Source organism: Drosophila albomicans, chromosome X (assembly GCF_009650485.2).
Source record: "Drosophila albomicans strain 15112-1751.03 chromosome X, ASM965048v2, whole genome shotgun sequence".
In the NCBI taxonomy this organism is placed as follows: domain Eukaryota; kingdom Metazoa; phylum Arthropoda; class Insecta; order Diptera; family Drosophilidae; genus Drosophila; species Drosophila albomicans.
Window position 1 is genome coordinate 9,130,530 of NC_047627.2, and position 21,769 is coordinate 9,152,298.

General features: G+C 37.2%; 3 protein-coding genes across 3 annotated transcripts; 2 read left to right on the forward strand and 1 right to left on the reverse strand.

The window, feature by feature from the left end:
* Window positions 1-764: 764 nt before the first annotated feature.
* LOC117574292 (serine proteinase stubble) lies at window positions 765-2,220 on the reverse strand. Its single transcript, XM_034258090.2, has 3 exons — window positions 1,373-2,220; window positions 1,124-1,296; window positions 765-1,058 (listed from the first exon to the last, which is right to left on the reverse strand). The coding sequence occupies exons 1-3, from the start codon at window positions 2,116-2,118 to the stop codon at window positions 970-972; spliced, it is 1,008 nt and encodes a 335-aa protein (XP_034113981.1). The 5' UTR covers window positions 2,119-2,220; the 3' UTR covers window positions 765-969.
* Window positions 2,221-5,908: 3,688 nt separating this feature from the next.
* On the forward strand, window positions 5,909-6,980 carry LOC117567815 (uncharacterized). The gene is made up of 2 exons (XM_052008793.1): window positions 5,909-6,094; window positions 6,173-6,980. The coding sequence occupies exons 1-2, from the start codon at window positions 5,939-5,941 to the stop codon at window positions 6,929-6,931; spliced, it is 915 nt and encodes a 304-aa protein (XP_051864753.1). The 5' UTR covers window positions 5,909-5,938; the 3' UTR covers window positions 6,932-6,980.
* A 7,145-nt stretch (window positions 6,981-14,125) lies between these two features.
* Window positions 14,126-15,497, forward strand: LOC117577931 (uncharacterized). Its single transcript, XM_034262934.2, has 2 exons — window positions 14,126-14,375; window positions 14,486-15,497. The coding sequence occupies exons 1-2, from the start codon at window positions 14,369-14,371 to the stop codon at window positions 15,334-15,336; spliced, it is 858 nt and encodes a 285-aa protein (XP_034118825.1). The 5' UTR covers window positions 14,126-14,368; the 3' UTR covers window positions 15,337-15,497.
* The last annotated feature ends 6,272 nt before the right edge of the window (window positions 15,498-21,769 follow it).

The window sequence follows — 21,769 nt, forward strand, 5'->3', positions numbered from 1 at the left end:
ATTGAACCAATAAAGTGTATTCTTAAATCAAGATCTTAAATTTACGAAAATTCTAAAGTGCTTAATCTTCAAACTCAAGTTTATATTTTTGTTTCAAGTATGGATAAATCTTAAAAATCCAGGAAGGAAAATATTAAATGAAGATCAAACGTTGTAAAATTTAAATTGATAAAAAAAAAAAACAAAACAAAAAAAAAAATTTCGTGTTTTTTATAAATATTTTTTACACATTTAAAGTAAATGTTATTTTATTTTTTTAATATTATTTACCCATTTTTTTACACAAACCGACTAGAGTTTAAACCCAAGACTAACGATCACATCCACAGCACAATAATGAGCGAAATCTCTACTTAATGAGCTAACAACAACAACATAAGAAATAAAGTTTTAATTTTAAAGAAAAAGAATTCGGATATATATACGGAAAATTTTTTAAATAAATGTGTATTTTGAAATATTAAAAATAATTTTAAACACAATATTATTTGTAAGAAAATGTAGTAAGAAAAGCCAATCTTCATCTTCACATATGCATTTTATTTAAAAAATTTTAAATAATTGAATTAATTTATATATTAGTTAGAAGCGTAATTGATGCAGTTTTAAAATTACATACATACATATATGAAGTTAATTTCTTAGGTGAAGTTAACGAAAAATTCTTGAAAAGAAAACTTCTTAAACAAATTGTACATGTAATTTGATTCAATTGGAAATTAAAGATGCTCCCACTTTAATTATAATAATAAAAACGAATGTGATATATATTAAAAAATTCCATTTATTTATTTTATAATTATGACTACAATATTTCGTTCCAAAAAAATTGAAATAAATACCAAAAAAAAAAAAAGAATTCATTTAAGTATGGCAAGAGGATGACTGCATTATGGCATGCTGCATGTGGCATGTGGCATGTGGCACTGTGTCACTGTGGCACGCCAGCACATGCTGCTTGCAGCGCTCTCACATCGTGGATGTCGTGGCTGTTGGTGCTTCTGTGGCTTTAGGAAGCGCTCGTTGGGACAACAGCAATGGCAAAGGACTGCGCTCAACTGTGTCGGAGAAGAAGAATAATAATGATTATGCTGACGACGATGGGGAGCGAGTGAGAACTTACTTTTGTGGATGTTATAACCATGCTCATCGGCTATATAGTGAAGGGTCTGGATCTGTGGCTGCACTCCAGCAACTGGCAACGAACTGTATCCCTCCTGCACATTGATCACTTTATCGTCCACCTGCTTGGGATAGTGCTTCATATAGTTGACCAAGCCATTGCTCAGCACCAACCTTGGAGAACAGAAACAGAAAAACGCAAAAGATATTAAATCTAGAGTCTTGCGGCTGTTGGTTGGTCACATTTTACTTATGCTCCTCGGTGCCATTGGGATGCTGCTTGCGAAAGTTTTCCAGCACATAAACTGGCTTTGATGAGGTTGCTGCGTTGCTGCTGCTGCTGCTCGTGGGTCGTTTTGTGGTCGTCGAGCTGGACTCATCAAAGAAATAATCAAAATTTTCCTCTTGAAAATCCATTTGCGGAAATACGACCAATTGATCCTCATACAAAGGGACACCAACAGAAGGTGTCGTTGTCGTTGTCGTTGTCATTGGCGATGCGGTTGTTGTTGTCGATGTTGTTGTAGGTGTTGTTGTTGTGGCACGAGTTGTCCTGGGTGTCGTTACCACTACTGGCACAATGCCATCGTCGCCGTTGCCATCAACGCCAGCTGGCCAAACAACCAATTGTAATTCATAGAGAGGCTGACTGCTGCCACCAGGCCTCGAGTGTCTCAGCACACTTGGCGACACTGTCTGCTCCTCATCCTGCTCCACATCTGTTGTTGTTGTTGTTGTTGTTGTTGTTGCTGGCTTATTAGTGCGACTGCAGCCCATCGCCTCGAGCAGTTGCTGTTGCTCTAACGAGTCCATTGTTGCATCCAGAGCCAATTTACAGTCAATGCGATGCTGCTTTTCGGTGGTCGTCATCACCAGCAGCAGCTCATCCTCATCCTCATCCCCATCATCAGCCAACGGTGCTGCCGTGCAGCGAGCACAAATCACGCCGAGCAGCAGGATTAGTGTCAGCTGCTGTTGCCACATGCTTGATGCCATTTTCTCAGCTCTTGGAATTGCGTTGGGGACTCTCTCTTCGAATTGGACTTGGGCTTTGATTTCTCTTTACGCTCGCCTTCTCCACGCTGTTCTCGCTGTTCGCTGTTCGCTGCAGCTTTGTATTTATACCCAGAATGCAAAGCGCTGCCAGTTGTTGTTGCTGCCAGCAGCAGCGGCAGCGACGTCAACTGCGACAGAGACAGCAGAATTTGTATATTTTGGGCACTTTTAAACGTTCCCGTTATGTGCTAAATGCAAGAACAGCAATAAAATACACATGCCGAATGCACGAGCGAGATGGCAACAGACAGCGTAGGATTCACGCATTCACACACACACGCTTACACAAATGCATGCAAGCTTGTTTGTGAGTATGTATGTGTGAGTGCAAAGTTTTGAGCTTTCGTTAATGGACAAATTAGCTTGTTGTGTTTCATCACTTGTTGGGAAATTCACCATGCAGATATATTAGTTATGGAAGTAAATTAGCTCGTTGAGCTTAAGGTGCATTATAAAAGTTTTTTGTTTCTGTTATTTATGGTTTATACGTGTAAGCAGCTAAAAAAAATGTATTCACCCATACTAAGCACTGTTAAGAAGTGCGCCATTTGTACCTACAGCTAAAAGGTAATCAATTTAATAATTTGCCAGTCATGCTGAGCAATTCTTAGGGACAACATGACTGCTTCCCCCTCTCCATCCAACGGCTAACCGCAAAATTCTCGTTGGGTTAACTGTCATTTATCTGAGTGATCTTCAAAGCGCAAGCACGTTTTTTCTCTCTTTCGCACTTGCACGCTGTTTGTTTAACTACAGTTTGCTTCGTCTTCTTCTTCTTCCTTCGCCATTCTTTCGGTTATATGAACAGCATCATTTATAATAAGATTTTCATGCTGGACAGCGAGCTCAACTAACGTCGCGCTGCGTCGCAGCTGCATTGAGTCCAGCGACGTCGACAGCAGCAGAGACAAAGGCAGAGGCAGAGGCAGAGAGTCGACAACAACCATTAACGAAGCGTTGCTGTTGACGTGGCTGCTGCGCTGTCGCTGTCGCTGTCGCTATCGCTGGTGCTGCTGCTGCTGCTGCTGCTGCTTCGTTTAGCTTTTGTTATTATGGTTATTGTTGTTGTTGTTATTATTGCAGTTTGTTGCTGTTCTGTTGTGAGTAACCATAAAATATATTTTATGTTGAAAAGTATTTTTAAACTTTACTTTTGTGCCGGTTTTCGGTAGACGCACACAAGCACAGACACACACACACACACAGGGGAACTTGAAATAATTGCACTTGTGACGTCACTAGCTATTGTGATTTAGACAATGTGGCAACTCCAAAACTGGGCAAAAGTAACACAGTGAATGCCTGCAGCTAGAAGAAGAAGCAGCATCAGCAGCAGCCGCCATTTTTAATTGCCGAAAATAGATGCAATACTTTTTTGTTTTAAGCAAAGTTAACAGAATTTGTGCTTGATTAATATTTGCGCACAATACAAAGTCATAAATCAAGGCAAATGTTTGGATTAGTTTTCTGGCAGTCTGCAGTTTCAAGGACAGCGACATCACGTCGTTTTGCATAATATTTGTGTGCATGGCAATTTCATTTTCAACAAGAACATTACACAATATGCGACTTTAATGTGCAATTTGTCAAAACTTATTTGATTTATGAGTCCAGCAACAGCGGCAGCGGCAGCACCGACAGCGACAGCAACAGCAACAAGAACAAGAACAACATCGAATGTCCACCAAAACTCCCCCTTCCCCCGGCCATCGCCAACAAACTGTCAAACAAACCAAAAACAACAACAAAGTTACGCCCAGGTTCCCGTTGGAATTCTCCAGCAAAACACCCGAGTGCCAATCGGCAAGCTCCACACCCCTGCACACCCTCCCCATAGTCCATGCCCCCTCTAGACATCACAGCATGGCTGCTAATCGTCCATAGCACATAGAACTTTAAAGCACAACAAATTGAAATTCTCATCCACAAAAAAAAAAAAAAAGAAATGTGCGCCACCAATTCCTGGATTCCTGGATTCCTGAAAGCCAGACGAACGCTTGCTAAACAAGGTGGCCAGGCGACAAGGTGGCAAGGACCTTCTGCGTCCTGCGTCCTGTTCTCTTTTGGTCTGTGTGCCACATGATTTTGCCTAATCTAATTTGCTCGCTTTTCCAAATCGTGAGAGAGAGAGAGAAAGAGAGGGGGAAAAGGACTTTAATCATGTGACTGCTGGCGATTTGTCACAGCTGCTGGACAGCCTCAAAGGAAGCAAAGCTGCAAAATCCAAAATCAGTGAGCACTTAATTCCATTTACATATTTCAATTTGATTGAAATTTAATTTCACTCCAAATTTGCCAGACAGACGACTGAGTCTTGTTTTAACAATTTCTTCAACACAGCTTTAACATCATCATCAACATCATATGGCATACATATTTTTAACTAAGTTTCCCATTCGCCCTGATGCATTCATTCATTCATGTCTATTACATTCTGCCCAGAAATCCATTTTCTGGAATTTCATAATTCCCCCATAGAGCAGATTTGCATATATGCATGACTAATTTCCAAGTGAGAAACGTTTGCTACTAAAAATCTTGCATATTTTTAATTAAAAGACTATTACATATATGGAGAGACAACTTTTGAATCTAAAATTTATTTGTCTTTTATTAATAGCTTAGCAAAATTGTGTAATTTCTCAGTAACAAATTGAGATGCACTTTTTTTATATCTTACAAAAAATTTACAATTTATAATATTCAATTTACAATGTATAATATTCTGTCTGTAATCGACTTAACTTCAATATTTTTTAAATTCATTAATGGTAAGACCATTTTTATAGCATTTTAATAAACACTATTCAATTTTTTCTGGAAAGGTCCATGAAAAGTTGAGAATATATTTGAAAATACACCCAAATCATAATGACTTAATCTTTTATATTTTATAACATTTTTATGATTCCTGAGAATATTATTGCGATCAGAAGAAAAGTTGTTGAGAATTACATATGTATGTATGTAAATACATATAAAAAAAAACGTTAGTGCTGACAATCTGCTATATTTTGGTATATTTTATATTTAGTTCTACTTTGTACTTTATGATATATTCTGAACATTATACTATTTCAATATACCAAATACCGACTTCGGAGTATTTTGGTACTTTTCAGTATAGTAATTCGGTATATTTTTTTAGAATGTAGCTTATATTGAAATTTGGTATCACCTGCTTTCTTACTTGTTTTAATTTCTAACAACGATAGCTAATAATAAAGTTAATTAAATATTGTTTTTAAGAGAGTTTGACTCAAAATAGTTTCTCATTTAATGTTAAAATCAATGTTTCAAACCTTTTGCTCAACTTCTGCCAAAACAAGGTCTCAAATCATGCTTACTTTTATTAATAATTTTTTACAGCTTTTTATTGCAATAATAGAAATGCTATAGAATTATAATTAAATAAATATAACCTAAATTTGGATTAACTTCTCCCTCCAAATTCATTTATTAATAAAGCGCCACAAAAGTAAGACGCTTCCTGAAATAAAATACGAAATTACTTTAAACTTTTCAACAGAGAATCATTCTGAAGCTGCGCCCAGTGATTTGACCCACATTCGCGGCAATTCAATGCGAGTATCGATAAAGTATTAAAATATTGGCAAACTGATAACAGGTTCCTGTGCACATTAAAGAACTCGAAGTGCTGGGGCGATTAAAGCTGGCTAAAAAGTGGAAGATAAGCATATAAAAGAGCTGGAAATTTTGAACAGAGCAACACAGAACACAGAGCAAACAGCGAGCAAAGATGCGAGACTATCTGGGTTTTATTCTGCTCATCTGCGTGGCAGCTGCAGTTGAAGTTGCCGACAAGATACCAACACCAACAACACCAACAACAACGATGCCAAAGACAACAACAACGACAACTGTGAAGCCGGAGCAACGTCCCAAGCGACAATTGGTAAGTGAAGAGCAGTTGAGAGCGCATTTTGGGGAACGAATTGAGTTAACTGATTTTCAAATACAACACAACACACAGATACCCGTCTACTATGACAATTTCAATGCAAATCCGCCAGTGGAGCCAGTGCAACCGCTGCTGCCTGTGGCGCCACTGCCAAGCTTGCAACCAGTGCAACCACTGCAACCGATTGCTGTCGTGGCACCCGTGCAACAGCAGCCCGGTTTTCTGCCCGCCTTTGCACAGAATCTGCCGCTGGTCGGTCCCATTTTGACCAGTCTGCCGCTCCAGAGTCTGTCCAATATGCTGGGTGGCCTCGGCACCACAGTCGGTGGCCTCAATCTGGGCAACTTGGGTCAACTGGGCGCCTTGGGCAATCTGGGTAATCTTGGCAGTTTGGGTCAAATCGGTAACCTGGCCAATCTGGGAGGACAGAAGCCAGGAGGAGCAGCAGGAGCAACTGGCAGCCAAAGCTGTCCGCTCACCCAGAAGCTTAGCTGCCGCTGTGAACCGTTGTTGTCGTTGCCATCGTTGCCGCAAGTTCGCGAACCTGAAACGCACCTAATCAAGATCGTCAAACAGAATGTCAGACGGAATGCGGATGGGTCGAGTGAGCTGCGTTTGGTGCTCAGCAACGCTGTCGTTCTCTATCATCGCAACGAGAAGGATGCCATCAAGCAGCAAGGATACTTTGCCCTGCCCTTCCGCAAGGAGCTCTATCTCAATGTGCACTACAGCATCAATCAGAGCAACTACACCGTCAAGGCGGACATTAGCGACTCGCCGCCAAAGTCGGACTTTGAATCGTGGATGCCAGTTGAGCCAGAGTTGGTCTAAAAGCAATTACATTATCTTCCCTTTTTTTGTATTTTTTTTTCACTCACATTTTACAGAATAAAGTAAATATTTAATCTATAAAAGAAAGTCAACAAGTTTTTATTGGCATACGCAGCGTATGCTTAATTAATTATATGTATTGAACCGCAGTTGCAATTTCTATTTTCTTTTTTTAACCAGTCTTTAGCTTTACACACTCAAAGTATCTATTGGCACACACGACGTATGCTTAATTAATTATTTTAAGTGCCAGCAATATCTTTTGTGACATATTTTAACACATCAACTGAAACAGTTTAAAAGGTTTCTCAATTACACAATATTTCATTTAATTTCATGTTGCCATCGACCTACACGTCGTATGCTTAATTAATTATTTGAATTGCAAGTTATTTCATGAGTTAACACAAATATTTCTATTTCATTACTTTGAGCTTTTGCTTTCGACTTTTTGAAGTAAAGTTCTTTTTGAAATTATAATTTTAGAAAATACAATAATTTTTCCCCCTTGAAATTTGCCATGTGCACTTGCAAGCAATTGAAACTTCTGCCATAAGCAGCAATGGAGCAATCTAAGAATATTCAAATATTCGTTAATGTCTCAAGCAACTTTTCCCTTTCTCTCTCTCTCTCTCTCTTTCCCATTCTGTGTCTTGCTCTTTCTCTTTTCCTTTCACGCTGCAGTTGGCTTTACACTGCAATTTCATTTCATTAATTGAACTTCCTAATTTGTACTCCCGCATTTGCAGCATTCCCGTTCACGAGTTCATGTTCACGTTCAAAATTTCACGAATGCAAACAAAAATTCTCATATTACCCAAGACAACTACTAGTTGAATTTTGGCATGCCGAAAATGCAACAGGAAAAACATTTTCCCAATGCTCTCAATTTGCGAACGGCAAATGGAAATCAAGCTGCAATCGCAATGCCAAGTTCGAGTCAAGCGGAAACGACAACAATCATGATGATGACGTCGACGACGACGACGACGAAGGCGAAGGCGACGATGATGATGATGATGAGGATGGTGATGATAGTGATGATGTTGAGAAACAAGCGGGAAGGAATGCAGCGATGATGACAACTTCTGCAATAAGCAATTTTGACAGGATGCCCTCGAAACTCAGTTGAAATTGCCACAGTTGCTCAACAGTTGGCGACAGGACGATTTCCTTGCCATTTCCAGCCACGCCTCGAGTCGATTCCCTTCCTTATTTCCGTCCTCAGGGAATCAGTGAAAGCGTTTAGCGAAATATTCAAAGAAATGAGAAAATTATAAGATAGATATAGATATAGATATAGATATAGATATAGATATTGATATTGATATAGATATAGATATAGATATAGATATAGATATAGATATAGATATAGATATAGATATAGATATAGATATAGATATAGATATAGATATAGATATAGATATAGATATAGATATAGATATAGATATAGATATAGATATAGATATATAGATATAGATATAGATATAGATATAGATATAGATATAGATATAGATATAGATATAGATATAGATATAGATATAGATATAGATATAGATATAGATATAGATATAGATATAGATATAGATATAGATATAGATATAGATATAGATATAGATATAGATATAGATATAGATATAGATATAGATATAGATATAGATATAGATATAGATATAGATATAGATATAGATATAGATATAGATATAGATATAGATATAGATATAGATATAGATATAGATATAGATATAGATATAGATATAGATATAGATATAGATATAGATATAGATATAGATATAGATATAGATATAGATATAGATATAGATATAGATATAGATATAGATATAGATATAGATATAGATATAGATATAGATATAGATATAGATATAGATATAGATATAGATATATAGATATAGATATAGATATAGATATAGATATAGATATAGATATAGATATAGATATAGATATAGATATAGATATAGATATAGATATAGATATAGATATAGATATATATATAGATATAGATATAGATATAGATATAGATATAGATATAGATATAGATATAGATATAGATATAGATATAGATATAGATATAGATATAGATATAGATATAGATATAGATATAGATATAGATATAGATATAGATATAGATATAGATATAGATATAGATATAGATATAGATATAGATATAGATATAGATATAGATATAGATATAGATATAGATATAGATATAGATATAGATATAGATATAGATATAGATATAGATATAGATATAGATATAGATATAGATATAGATATAGATATAGATATAGATATAGATATAGATATAGATAGATTACCTGAATTACCAAACTTGTAATCATGACTGACTTTCATTATCACTAATTAGCGAAATGTTTTGAATCCAGAAGTCAGCATCGCAGGGAAAAGTTTCAGAGAATCACAAAGGTTGCTTTTCGTGCCACAAATTGTGGAAATAAAACCGCAGCGCGAATTGAAAGCGCATTGGAGTTTGGCTTTAAGCAGCAGCTGGCTTGGCTGAGGCGTAATTACGCATTAACAGCTGACTGGCAGTTAATAGCTTTCCTTCCCCCTCCCGTTCTCCCTCTTCCTGCTCCACCTCCTCTCTCTCCTCACCCATCAATGGCAGCAGCCAATGCGACTGCTTTAAAACCTGGTCAATGGAGGCATCTTTAAGTGTGGCGCTGACTCCGGAGTACGCATCATTAATTCGTCTGAATGCTGCACATTTTGTTGCTTGACTAAAGTGTTGTTGTTGTCGTTGTTGTTGCTGTTGTTTTCATTGTTGTTGCTGTTGTTTTTGTTGTTTGTTTTGCAGCTGTGGCTGCAGGTTCTGCATCCATTAGCAGATACGCCGTACAGCTGACGCAACCACAGGCCAATGTGAGTGACCAGCTCTCGAGCAGCATTTCCCCAGAACAACAACAATTGGTTCTCCCCCTTCCCTGCTCCCTTCCCCTCTCCCTCACCTTCCACTCCATCCTTTCCCCAACTCTATTGCTGAGAGTTACGCAGTTGTCGGTTGGTCGGTGCACCAAAGTAAATGACCGAAAGAGACCGAGGGACCGAAAGAGACCGCGTCAGACCGCGACTCCCAAACTGCCGCATTGTGTGGCCAAAGCAAAAACCACGACTCAACTGGCCTCGACGTCGATGTCGACGTAGACGTAGACGTCGACGTTGGCGTGTTGCTCCTGCGCCTCCTGTTCGCGGTCCTGCTGCTGTTGTTGCTGCGGGTCCAGCAAGCAGTCGACGGATGCGTATTGAGAGCGGAAAAGCGTTACAGGTAGCCCCAACTACATACAAGCGACTATCATCTCACTAACATACACACACACACTTACATTTACAGTGGGGCATTTATTAAATATGCAACGGATTTGCTTAGTTTAACATACAAAGCTTTTACCTCCTTCAAGCGTATAACATTATTATATTTTGGCATTTATGCTGAATGCAAATTTAGAAATCTTCCATATCCAATGAATATGAAAAATAAAAATATCTTACAACAATTAATATGTATGATGTATTAACTAAGTCAAACTTCAAATATTAGTAAAATACAACTTATATATATATTTTCTGTTTTTGATTAAGACTTTTCCAATATTGTAATAATCATATATACTATATACACTAATTCAGTTGTTATACCCGCTAGCCATAGGATAGAAGGGTATTATATCATTGAGCCTGCTGGAAATGTATGTGACAAACAGAAGAAGGCTTCTCCGACCCCATAAAGTGCATATATTCATGATCAGCGTCAACAGCCGAGACGATAAAGCCATGTCCGTCTGTCTCTCTGTCCGTCCGTCCATATCAACACCTAGATCTCAAAGAAAATAAGAGATAAAAATACAATATTTCGACAGCACTTGTCGATAAAGTCAATTTATGGTACATATAATAGAAAATTTGGATCAGATAAAAAATGTAAGATTTTTTAAGAAATACTTTTGTATAGGCAAACACACCTACTTACTACGGGTCTCAGTAGCTTCGGCTGACAATCTGATATATAGCACTCTATTAATATACCAAAAACGTAGACTTTGGTATATTTCAGTATTTTGTGGTATATTAATTTTATATATTTAAGAATATTACCACATTATTTTGCTTCTATTCAAAATCGGTAGCGAATATCTTTTACTTATTTATTCCATTTCTTACTTATTCCCATTTTAACATTCTTTCATATTTATTTTGTTATTATTTATACGAAATAATAAATTAGTTGGCCAATATTTCAAAAATAGACATTTATTATTTTATTATTAATGTGTCACCTTATATTATTAGTTTCATCAATAACGATACAATTTCTAACTGATTACTAACTGTTATGCCTAAATATTTTAAACAGCAAATTAAAATTCATTTAGTACAAACTGAATTTAAACTCTTAATCAATGTTTTGTTATGAATGTAACTCCATCTAAACTTTGATTGCAAACAAATTGACTGCGTACCACAGTGCGCAGGTGCAGCTATTGAACGTGCAGAGTGCATCCTTCCCCCGCACATCCTTGCAAACTGCACGAAAATAGTTGTAAATTGTCGAAATCGCAAACAAAAGCAGCAACTGAACAAAACAACAAAACAGCAGCAGCAGCAACAACTGTGCAAAAGTGGAAAAACGCAAAAGAAAACACAGTGGAAAATCAATGGATGGCAACAGCCGTAAAAAAAGCGTGAAAACAAGAAGAAACGTAAACGCAGCAGCCACTAAATAAGTGGAGTGCGTAAAAAAAGGAACGTGGATTGAAGAAACAAACACAGGCAAAATGCGGCAAACAAATAAAGGATCAACATAGCTTTCCCAATTGGATTTTCGGTTACCTAATGCTTCGCATTAAACGTGGTGAGCTTAACAAATACCTCCAAGGCTAAAAATAAGTAAAAATACAAGTATGTATTTTATGGTAATAGCATGTTAAGCACCCGAAAGCATTTAGCACGATTTAAAAAGCTTTTCTCGATTAATACTCAGTCTAGTTAAAGGTAAATACATTTTAAAAAATAATAAAGCATTTTTTTCTCTTTATTTTTATTTACAATCTGTCTATTTAAACAATAAGTAAATTGCATAATTAATATTATTAGGTTGTTTGGTTATGACATTTCTTTATTAATTTTGACGACGATTTTAAATTAAATTAATTCAATATTAAATTAACATAAATAGTAGTTTTTCAATGAGCTATTAAATATAACAAATTTTCAGAAAGAATTTTTTAAAATTAATGTCTTATCTTTAGAGAAAATTTAAGCGTTACTGTTGCTTATCAAGTCGGCGTATAAAACTTATTCAAATACAATGTAAAAATATTAAATAATTGTTTAAACTAAAAGTCTCATTTTAAATGAAAATATAAACTTTGACTGTGCTTTTTAAATCTGAGTAATGACTTTTTTCAAATAAAAAAAATACTACAATCAAATATTAAGCTTTAAAAAAATCCATAAATTGCAACCAGAACTAAAGTCACTTAGATTTGATTTGCTTAAATTTTATTAGTTTCAATAAAATTAAGCACCTAGAAGTATGCTGCACTTTTTGCGCAGCAACTTCTACAGACATTGAAGGTGTAAAGTTTTGTTCCTTATTTTCGTGTGAGGAACGTATGACATATAATTAATATGAATAATATAATTAATAGATTCTGAAGACAAACTCTTAGGTTGAGGTAACCATACTTTAATACAATTCATCAATAATTCAATGAGCATTCAGTTAGAGACAATTAAATAAAAGAACAGATTTTTACAATTTTTATTTTTATAATTTAAGTAAAACATTCTTAAACTCTTTTAATAAATTAATTTTTTTATAATTTAATTTAATTAAGAATAAATTCTAAAGGAAAACTCATAGATAGAAGTAACAATAATTTTAAAAATTTTACGATAATTCAACGCCCATTCGGTTATAGAGAATTAAATTCTATAGAACAGGCTTTTATCACTTATATTTTTATTATTTAAGTATAAGTTGTTTCAACTATTTTAATAAATGAGTTTTATTTTTTCTTTTTTAATTTTATTTAATTAGAAAAAAAATTGGCTTTTTCCTGTACAAAATAAACAGAGAGATACACTCTAACCATTTTGAATTAAAGAAAAACAGTGCGGTATAATTCTTAAAATATACCTAATAATATATGGCAAATATATTAAAATATGCCGACATATTTGGTATGTATACTACATACATTCAAAATATACCATAGAGGTCAAAATATACCAGAATGTCAGTCAAAGCAACGAAGATACCTTTTTATACCCGCTACCCATAGGGTAGAAGGGTATTATAACTTTGTGCCGGCAGGAAATGTATGTAACAGGTAGAAGGAGGCATCTCCGACCCTATAAAGTATATATATTCTTGATCAGCGTCAACAGCCAAGACGATATAGCTATGTCCGTCTGTCCGTCCGTCCGTCTGTCCGTCTGTCCGTCTGTCCGTATGAACACCTAGATCTCAGAGACTATATGAGATAGAGCTATAATTTTTTTCGACAGCATTTGTTATGTTTGCACGCAGATCAAGTTTGTTTCAAATTTTTGCCACGCCCACTTCCGCCCCCGCAAATCAAAAAAATCGAATAACAAGCGTAATTTTAAAGCTAGAGTTCCGAATTTTGGTATATACAATAATAACTATAGTATTTATGATTCCTGAAAATTTGCTTGCGATCAGATAAAAATTGTCGAAGTTATTAAAGAAATACGTTTGTATGGGCAAAAACGCCTACTTACTGGGGGTCTTAGTTGCTTTGGCTGACAATCTGGTATATTGTGCCGTCTATGGTATATTTTGAATACGGTACTATGTCTATATACCAAATATACCATTCGGTATATTTTTTAGTATTTTTGCAGTATTTTTGGTATATTTTGAGAAAATACCGAAAAATATATTTCTTTTATTCAAAATGGGTAGCGGGTATCTCACAGTCGAGTGCACTCGACTGTAGCTTTCTTACTTGTTGTAAATAACCTAAGTAACTTTCATAATTTTTGTCCGTTCGCAATCAACTTCTCAGGAATCAGGAATGAATACAAAAAAAATAGTTTGCAGAACGATGGAGTTGTGCTAACCGTTCCGTTATTTCCCATACATTCAAAATATTTAACATTGTCAATTCTCGCTGCACCCAAAACTTTTTTATTGACTTGAATAATGTTTGTAACTGTGACTCTGACTATAACTGCGACTATGGCTATAGGCTGTAAAGTGTAAAGTGTAAAAGGTCTTATCTCGGTCGACCTGACGACGACGATAAGGTGAGCGAGAAGGCAGCTTTTTATCAGCGATGCGGGAACACGGAATGGCCATTAAAGGTGTTGCCATTGTTGGCGTTGACGTTTAGTCGGTTAGTTCACATCAAACAACACAAGCGAACAACAATGGCAGGTGAGTGACGCGCCTCGGCAAATGCGAATGCGAATGCGTGCCAAGTCCGACTTTAGACTACAGAGAACACATACGCAATCTATCTTCCATCTTCTAAACTCACACTACAGAGCACAGCTGGAGGCACTTTAGCCATGGGAGCGTACCACCAAATGCGGTTGTTGCCGGACATGATTCGGATGGCGATACGATTTACATTGGACGCGCCTTCTATTGCAACGATATGCTGCCAGCCAAGGTGATACCGAACAAGGGCAAGGCATACGTGGCGTATGCGCGTCAGGAGGTTGAGCTCGAGAACTACGAGGTGCTCAGTGGCCACAACTATGAATGGCTGCCGGCCGAGCACGGAGCCGTTCCCCCCGGTGCCGTCAAAGTGGGTCGCAATTGCGACGGTGAATATCTGTATGCGGGACGTGGCTATCATGCGGGCAGCTTAACCGTGGGCAAAGTGCATCCATCGCATGGCTGCCTCTATATTCCCTACGATTCCGATGAGGTCAAGATCTTTGCCTACGAAGTGCTGTCACAGCCCGAACGTTGGATCGACACCACCGCCGGCAATCTGCCCCCGGGCGCTGTCCTCGGTGGCCACGATTCCAATGGGGATGCCATCTATGTGGGTCGCGTCTTTCGCAATGGCGATCTGCTGCCCGCCAAAGTGGTGCCTGCCAAGGCCACAGCCTATGCTGCCTATGCCCAGGCCGAGCATGAGGTGACCGATGTCCAGGTGCTCGTCGGAGCTGGCTATGAATGGGTTCAAGCATCCCATGGCAATGTGGTGCCCAATGCGGTGGCATCGGGACCCAATTGCGATGGCGAGACATTGTATGTGGGTCGGGCGCATTACTGTGACAGTGTGACGGTGGGCAAGATACATCCATCGCATGGCTGCATCTATATTCCCTTCGGTGGGGAGGAAGTGAAGCAGGAGTTCTACGAGGTGTTGGTGCGTACGTAAAAACTGACTCATAATGCACTCGTCGAATGTGTTGTGTTTTGTGGTGTGGTTTTATCGATTAGCTGGGTGCCCATAAAATTAAATGAATGTGGGTGCCCTCGAATGGGCACAGTACAAGTATTAAATAAATTGTAATGAACGGAAACGTCTGTGGAATGTTTATTGCCCATAATTGATAAGGGCTGCTAAGCGATATTTGTATACTAGTGCGATTGTCTTTGGTGATTTTGGTAAAGTACACGATAATAAGCCATTTGGCTGATAAGAAAACTTGCAAGCTGTTTTGCACTTTGAATAAGATAATTTATTTCGCGTTGACGTTTTGCATTTCAAAGCAAGCCGCCAATTTGAAAACTCAGCAGCTCCAGCTGTCGACAACACAGACAACTAACGCTGTAGCGCCATCTGTGCGCAGCGAAGTAAAATCCATGTCAAACAACAGAGCTGGCAGCGCTGCTGCCTTCTCACTTTAGTGCTCTTATCGAATAGTTTCCGCACACAGCTGATTTCAAATAAAGCGCGCAATGTGTGAAAATTATTTATAAACGCTTATAAAATACAAGAAAATGCAAATGCGTGGTCATGCAGTAATAAATTACTGCAAGAAATGTTCATAACCAGCAGCGTTGCCGCTTAACACAGGTATGCCAATAGGGCAGCGTTGCCACCTGGCAACAGTAAATGTACGCTTAACAGCACAAGGTTGCCAGTTGGCAACACATGTCAATCAGCTGACGATGCTAACAAGTAGTCGATAACTGGCCGATAATGTGCACGTTTGGCATGCTATCGAATATGCCGATAGTTCGCGTATTTATTCAGTAGATTATTTGCGGCTCCAAAAGTCGGACGTGCATTGTGGTTATTTATTTTTATTTTTTTGTAAATGCCAAACAACACTTGCAAACATTAAATACGTGTGCTGCATTTGTTTATAAGTGCGTGAAGCATACACGTCAGTGTGTTTGAGCATGTGTGTGCGTGCGTGCGTATGCGTGTGTTTGTAATCAATAGAATTACCAAAAAGCAACAACAACAAGTGCAAGTGACAACTCTTCTTTGACCAAAACTCAATCAAGTCGACGACGACTCCTTTGACACGACAACAAAGCTAAGCAAAAGCAAAGCCACGCAAAGGCAAAAAGAAAGAAGCAACAACAAAACACACGGCCCGGCGCTGTTCGATTGTTATTGAAGAAGCAGAAGCAGTAGTAGCAGAAGAACCAGAAGAATTGGAATCCAGCAGCGGACAAGTCACAATTTTAATGAGCCAACAACCCGCACGAGTAAGTAAATATTATTTGTATATCAATTGATTTGTTATTGTTTACTTGCAACCAGCAGTCAACGTTAATTAGCCAATAATCTCCATAAGCATTAACATATTACTTTTAATTCAAATACAAATCAAAAATAATCATAATAATTGGGGGCAGCGAGAAAGAAGCTTTGAACGAATGATATGATTGTGAAAGGGGGAGAGGCGGGTGCTTCGCCTTAGAGCAGCAAGGCAACGTCATCTTTACACACAAGCTTTAACCAAGTTTGCCATTACTCCAATATTATTATTGCTGCTGCTGCTGCTGCTGATGTTGTTGTTGTTTGTATTGTTGTTGATGTCGTCTTCAGTTGCGGTTTTATTTCTTTTTTTTTTTTTTTGCTTTTCTGCTTCGCATTTTTTTTTCTTTGCACTGCTTTTTGCTCCCGCTGCTTGCAGCTGTGCTGGCAGCGTGGCTATTTTAAAGCTAAATCTAGCGGTATTTGAGGCTAAACCAACAAGTTAGATAGCTTATTTGCATGTTTTAGTTTTATTTTTGGCATGCGGCAAGTGTTAAATATTAATATTATTGTTAATATTATATACACATGCACACACACACTCACATGCCAAATCCGCTTATCGCTTTCGGTTGTTTGCCTCACTTTCATAATGCTCGTGGGAGCTAGAATTTTTTTTTTTGATTTCATTTCATTGCTGATTCTTTTTTTTTTTTTTTGTTAATAGTTCGTTCTAGCAACAAAAATGAAAAGCGACGCGAATTGCGATTAAATTCAAAATTCAATCAAGCGTCACAAACAATAAACGCTCTTTGCTATACGCTTATTTTGTCTGCAAAAAGAAAAAATAGCTATGCGTATGAGTGTGTGTGTGTGTGGTGTCAACACTGTTGTTGTGCCTGCAGCCGCATAATGAGAGTGCTTCAATTTCAATGCACTCGCCTCTCGCACGCGCTCTTTTTTGCAACGTGTGTAGCTTCAATGCAAGCAGTGCAAGCAGACTGTGCATGTGTGTGTGTGTGTGTGTGTTTGACGATTTGAAGTTGCTGGCTGCCTGGAACTTGGCGCACTTGCTGGCGCTTCATTTGCTCGCCACGCCTCCGCCGCCCTCGCTACCAGCAACCTACTCTCCCCCCCGCCCCCTCATTTGCCATCCTGCTGTTGCCATTTGCTGGGCACTCTTTTGCCTTTGGGGCGCACATTTTTGTTTTATTTTGTCAAAGTTTGTTGCACTTTTCGTAGTTGCACAAAAGTCACACACACACACACACTCACACATAGAGCTTGCTTTTGGTCCTTCTTCGGCCTGTCAACGTCAGCGCGGCAATGCCAAAAACTCTTCAATACATCACAAGCAGCGCCTGCCACAGCTGTGTGTGGCAACATCAGCGGCAGCTTCATTGTCGCCTACAACACCAACAACAACAACAACAACAATTAGTCGCGGTACCAAAAAGCAGACAAAAGCTTTTGCCTGGCTGAAGTTGCAACAACGTGCAACTTCAACTCGATTTCCATGCATCGTGTCGTGGCATCAACATGAAGCAGCGCGTCCATGTCCCGTCGACAACCATTCCGCAGCGTGTTCATTTTATTTATGTACATATTTCACTTGGCACTTGTTATATTTATACTTGGTGGCATGCCACATGCGGCATGCGGCATGTGCAACACGTCACTTCATCTTTGAAGAAGTGCGAAGAAGCAGCAGCAACATCAGCAGCAGCAGCAGCACACACAGTCACATTTGCCTTCTCCCAAATGAAATTAGGCTGCAGCCTCAACTATGTTGTTGTTGTTGTTGTTGTTCTTGTTGTTGGGCCGAGAAAGTCGAGAGAACGAATAACGAATAACTGAATAACTCAATAAGCCAGCTCATTGCCATGCAAATTGAATGTCCAACTCTCGACTGTCATTACAAATACATGACATACACACACACACATATATATATATATATATACATATGCGTATTTATCTGGCGATATATCTTGAGTGCTGTAAGCGAATTAGCCAATAATCTAATTGCCTGATATGCGTTTGATTTACCACGACATCAACATGTGATATGTTATAGACAAGCCAGTACTCTATATAGTACACATATTATAATTATTGATTTATTGAGCTAGATAAATAAATAATGATTTGCTGCGATTGATTAGAACAAATTCTATATTTACAATATGTTGCAGTCGACTGATTAAATTCGTTTTGAGATTTGCCAGCTGCCTTTTCTAAGTTTATAATATCGACTTTTATTAATCTTCTTTTGAGCACGTAGCCATCTCATATCTAAAAATTTTAGTTTGGGGAAACTATGAGTCAACCTTCGAAAAAAACTAAAACTATATTGCATTTAATTCCCATTCAAATCAGCTGCCAGCTCATAATTTTCAATTCCCTTTTGCCATTGCAAACACAAAAGTTCATCGACTAATAGCTTTTCACTTTTCCATTTTTTGTTCGCTTTGTTTTTTGTTAGCTGGTCAAGAACTTTTTATAAGTTTTTAATATGTACGAGCTATAGTTGCACCTTGAGTCATATTTTGTGTATTTTTGGCACAGATATTTGCAAATTAGTTTGCAAACAAACAAATTCCAACAAAAAAAAAATGAAAAATTTATATTAAAATTGTCCATAAAATATTCAACTTTGTAACTTGCATTATTACTGTGCTGTAAATATGTTTTAACGAGACAATTTTAATGGATTGTTCAAAAAAACTTCGTCAACTTTTGTGTTTTGTGTTGTTGTTGGGATTTAAACGGGAACAAGGGGATTGCTGACCATCCATTTCCTGGTCAGGTCTAAACAAAAACCATGTTGGAAATTAGTAAGCCAGAAAAGTAATTTCCGGTGTGTTATAATGACACAGAGAGAGTAAGAGAGAGAGAGAGAGAGAGAAAGAGGAGCGAGAGCGAGTCATCCTGTGATGTGGGGCTTTAGTTAGCTGCTTAACATTTGTTTTTTTTTTTATTTAAGAATTTTCTATTCGATTGGAAAATTGGCCATTAGCGGTGTGCACGACTTTGTAATGGATTAGAAATTGAATTGAAAGTGATGCTGAATCATTATTACTCGAGTGCGCATGATGATGATGATGATGATGATAATGAAAAAGGCATTCATGCAACGAGCGATAGATGGCGCCACAAACAACGCAAGCCATTACTCTTTTGCTCTACAAAGTACTTGGCACTTGAGTGTTTATTGTTCGTTCGATCGCCATGAAACTTAAAAGTGAAACTGAAACTGAAACTCAAACTGATGTGGTGGCATACTAAATGCGTAGTAAACTCACATCCTTCATTCAGACACTCTTCCTTGCCATCGATATCGAGAGAAGTGTTCGCCTTTTAATATCCATCGTAAATGAAAGATTTTAGTGCAACATTTTCGCCTGTTGCTTCCTACTTTCATTCAGTTCTTTCTTTCTTTGCCCAATGGCCAAAGGGGTATAATAATCCAGTTTGCATTTGCATGTAGATTTCATCTTAATTAAGTATAATCACATTTTAATCCCTTTGCCGGAAAGTTACGCCAAAGGAAACTTTTGCAAACTTTAGATATAACACTCTACGGAGGGAAGAAAAAACAAAAAAAAAAAACAAATATATCTCCAGAGTGATAATGAAAGAATTGAGTTTGTTTTTGTAATTAGTAAATTTGTTTCTGTGGTTTTGTTCATCTCTCTGAGCATTGTTTCGTTTGAGTTTGCTGAGGGTTTATTTTTTTCATGCAACTCCTTCAAGTTCTTTGCGGCAAGGTTTCGGTTCCGGTTCCGGTTCCAGTTCCTTCGCAAACAAGAAAAAAAATGTTATTTAAAACAAAGCTTAAACATTAATCGTGTGATATCTGCATGAAATGATTATCTAAATAGAGACATAAAACCGCTCTACAGATAGTTGCTAGTGTGTTTCTTTTTTTCCAACTTCTTTAAGGTAAAGTTTCCGTTTCGGTTACAGTTAAAGTTCCTTGCAATTACTTTTATAAATAGAGTTTAAATCTTAATCGTAAGCATGAAATGATTATCTAAATAGAGACACGCTACAAGTAGTTGCTAGTCAGTTTTTTTCTCAACTTCTTTAAGTTCTTTGAGGTTATGTTTCTGTTCCGGTTCCAGTTCTTTGCAAACAAGCAATAGCTTCTATTTAAAATATAGCTGAAATCTTAATCGTGTGATATCTTCATGAAATGATTATCTAAATAGAAACACGCTACTGATAGTTTATAGTCAGTTTATTTTCTTTTTTTTTTAAGTTCTTTGAGGTTAAGTTTCCGTTCCGGTTCCAGTTCCAGTTCCTTGCAAACAAGCAATAGCTTCTATTTAAAATAGAGAAATCGTAATCGTGTGATATCTTCATGAAATGATTGTCTAAATAGAATCACGCTACTGATAGTTTATAGTCAGTTAATTTTTCTTTTTTTTTAAGTTCTTTGAGGTTAAGTTTCCGTTCCGGTTCCAGTTCCAGTTCCTTGCAAACAAGCAATAACTTCTATTTAAAATAGAGTTGCAATCTTAATCGTATGCATGAAATGATTATCTAAATGGAGACACGCTACAAATAGTTGCTGGTCAGTTTTTTTCTCAACTTCTTTAAGTTCTTTGAGGTTATGTTTCCGTTTCGGTTCCAGTTCCAGTTCCTTGCAAACAAGCAATAACTTCTATTTAAAATAGAAGTGAAATCTCAATCGTGTGATATCTTCATGAAATGATTATCTAAATAGAAACACGCTACTAATAGTTTATAGTCAGCTTATTTTCTTTTTTTTAAGTTCTTTGAGGTTAAGTTTCCGTTTCCGTTCCGGTTCCAGTTCCAGTTCCTTGCAAACAAGCAATAGCTTCTATTTAAAATATAGCTGAAATCTTAATAGTATGCATGAAATGATTATCTAAATAGAGACACGCTACAAATAGTTGCTGGTCAGTTTTTTTCTCAACTTCTTTAAGTTCTTTGAGGTTATGTTTCCGTTTCGGTTCCAGTTCCAGTTCCTTGCAAACAAGCAATAACTTCTATTTAAAATAGAAGTGAAATCTCAATCGTGTGATATCTTCATGAAATGATTATCTAAATAGAAACACGCTACTAATAGTTTATAGTCAGCTTATTTTCTTTTTTTTTAAGTTCTTTGAGGTTAAGTTTCCGTTCC

Coding starts and splice junctions, on each gene's coding strand:
- LOC117574292 (XM_034258090.2), bottom strand. CDS start 2,118: ATGGCATCAAGCATGTGGCAACAGCAGCTGACACTAATCCTGCTGCTC. Junction 1,297..1,372: donor AATGGCACCGAGGAGCATAA/GTAAAATGTGAC, acceptor CTGTTCTCCAAG/GTTGGTGCTGAGCAATGGCT. Junction 1,059..1,123: donor TGGTTATAACATCCACAAAA/GTAAGTTCTCAC, acceptor TCTCCGACACAG/TTGAGCGCAGTCCTTTGCCA.
- LOC117567815 (XM_052008793.1), top strand. CDS start 5,939: ATGCGAGACTATCTGGGTTTTATTCTGCTCATCTGCGTGGCAGCTGCA. Junction 6,095..6,172: donor AACGTCCCAAGCGACAATTG/GTAAGTGAAGAG, acceptor CACAACACACAG/ATACCCGTCTACTATGACAA.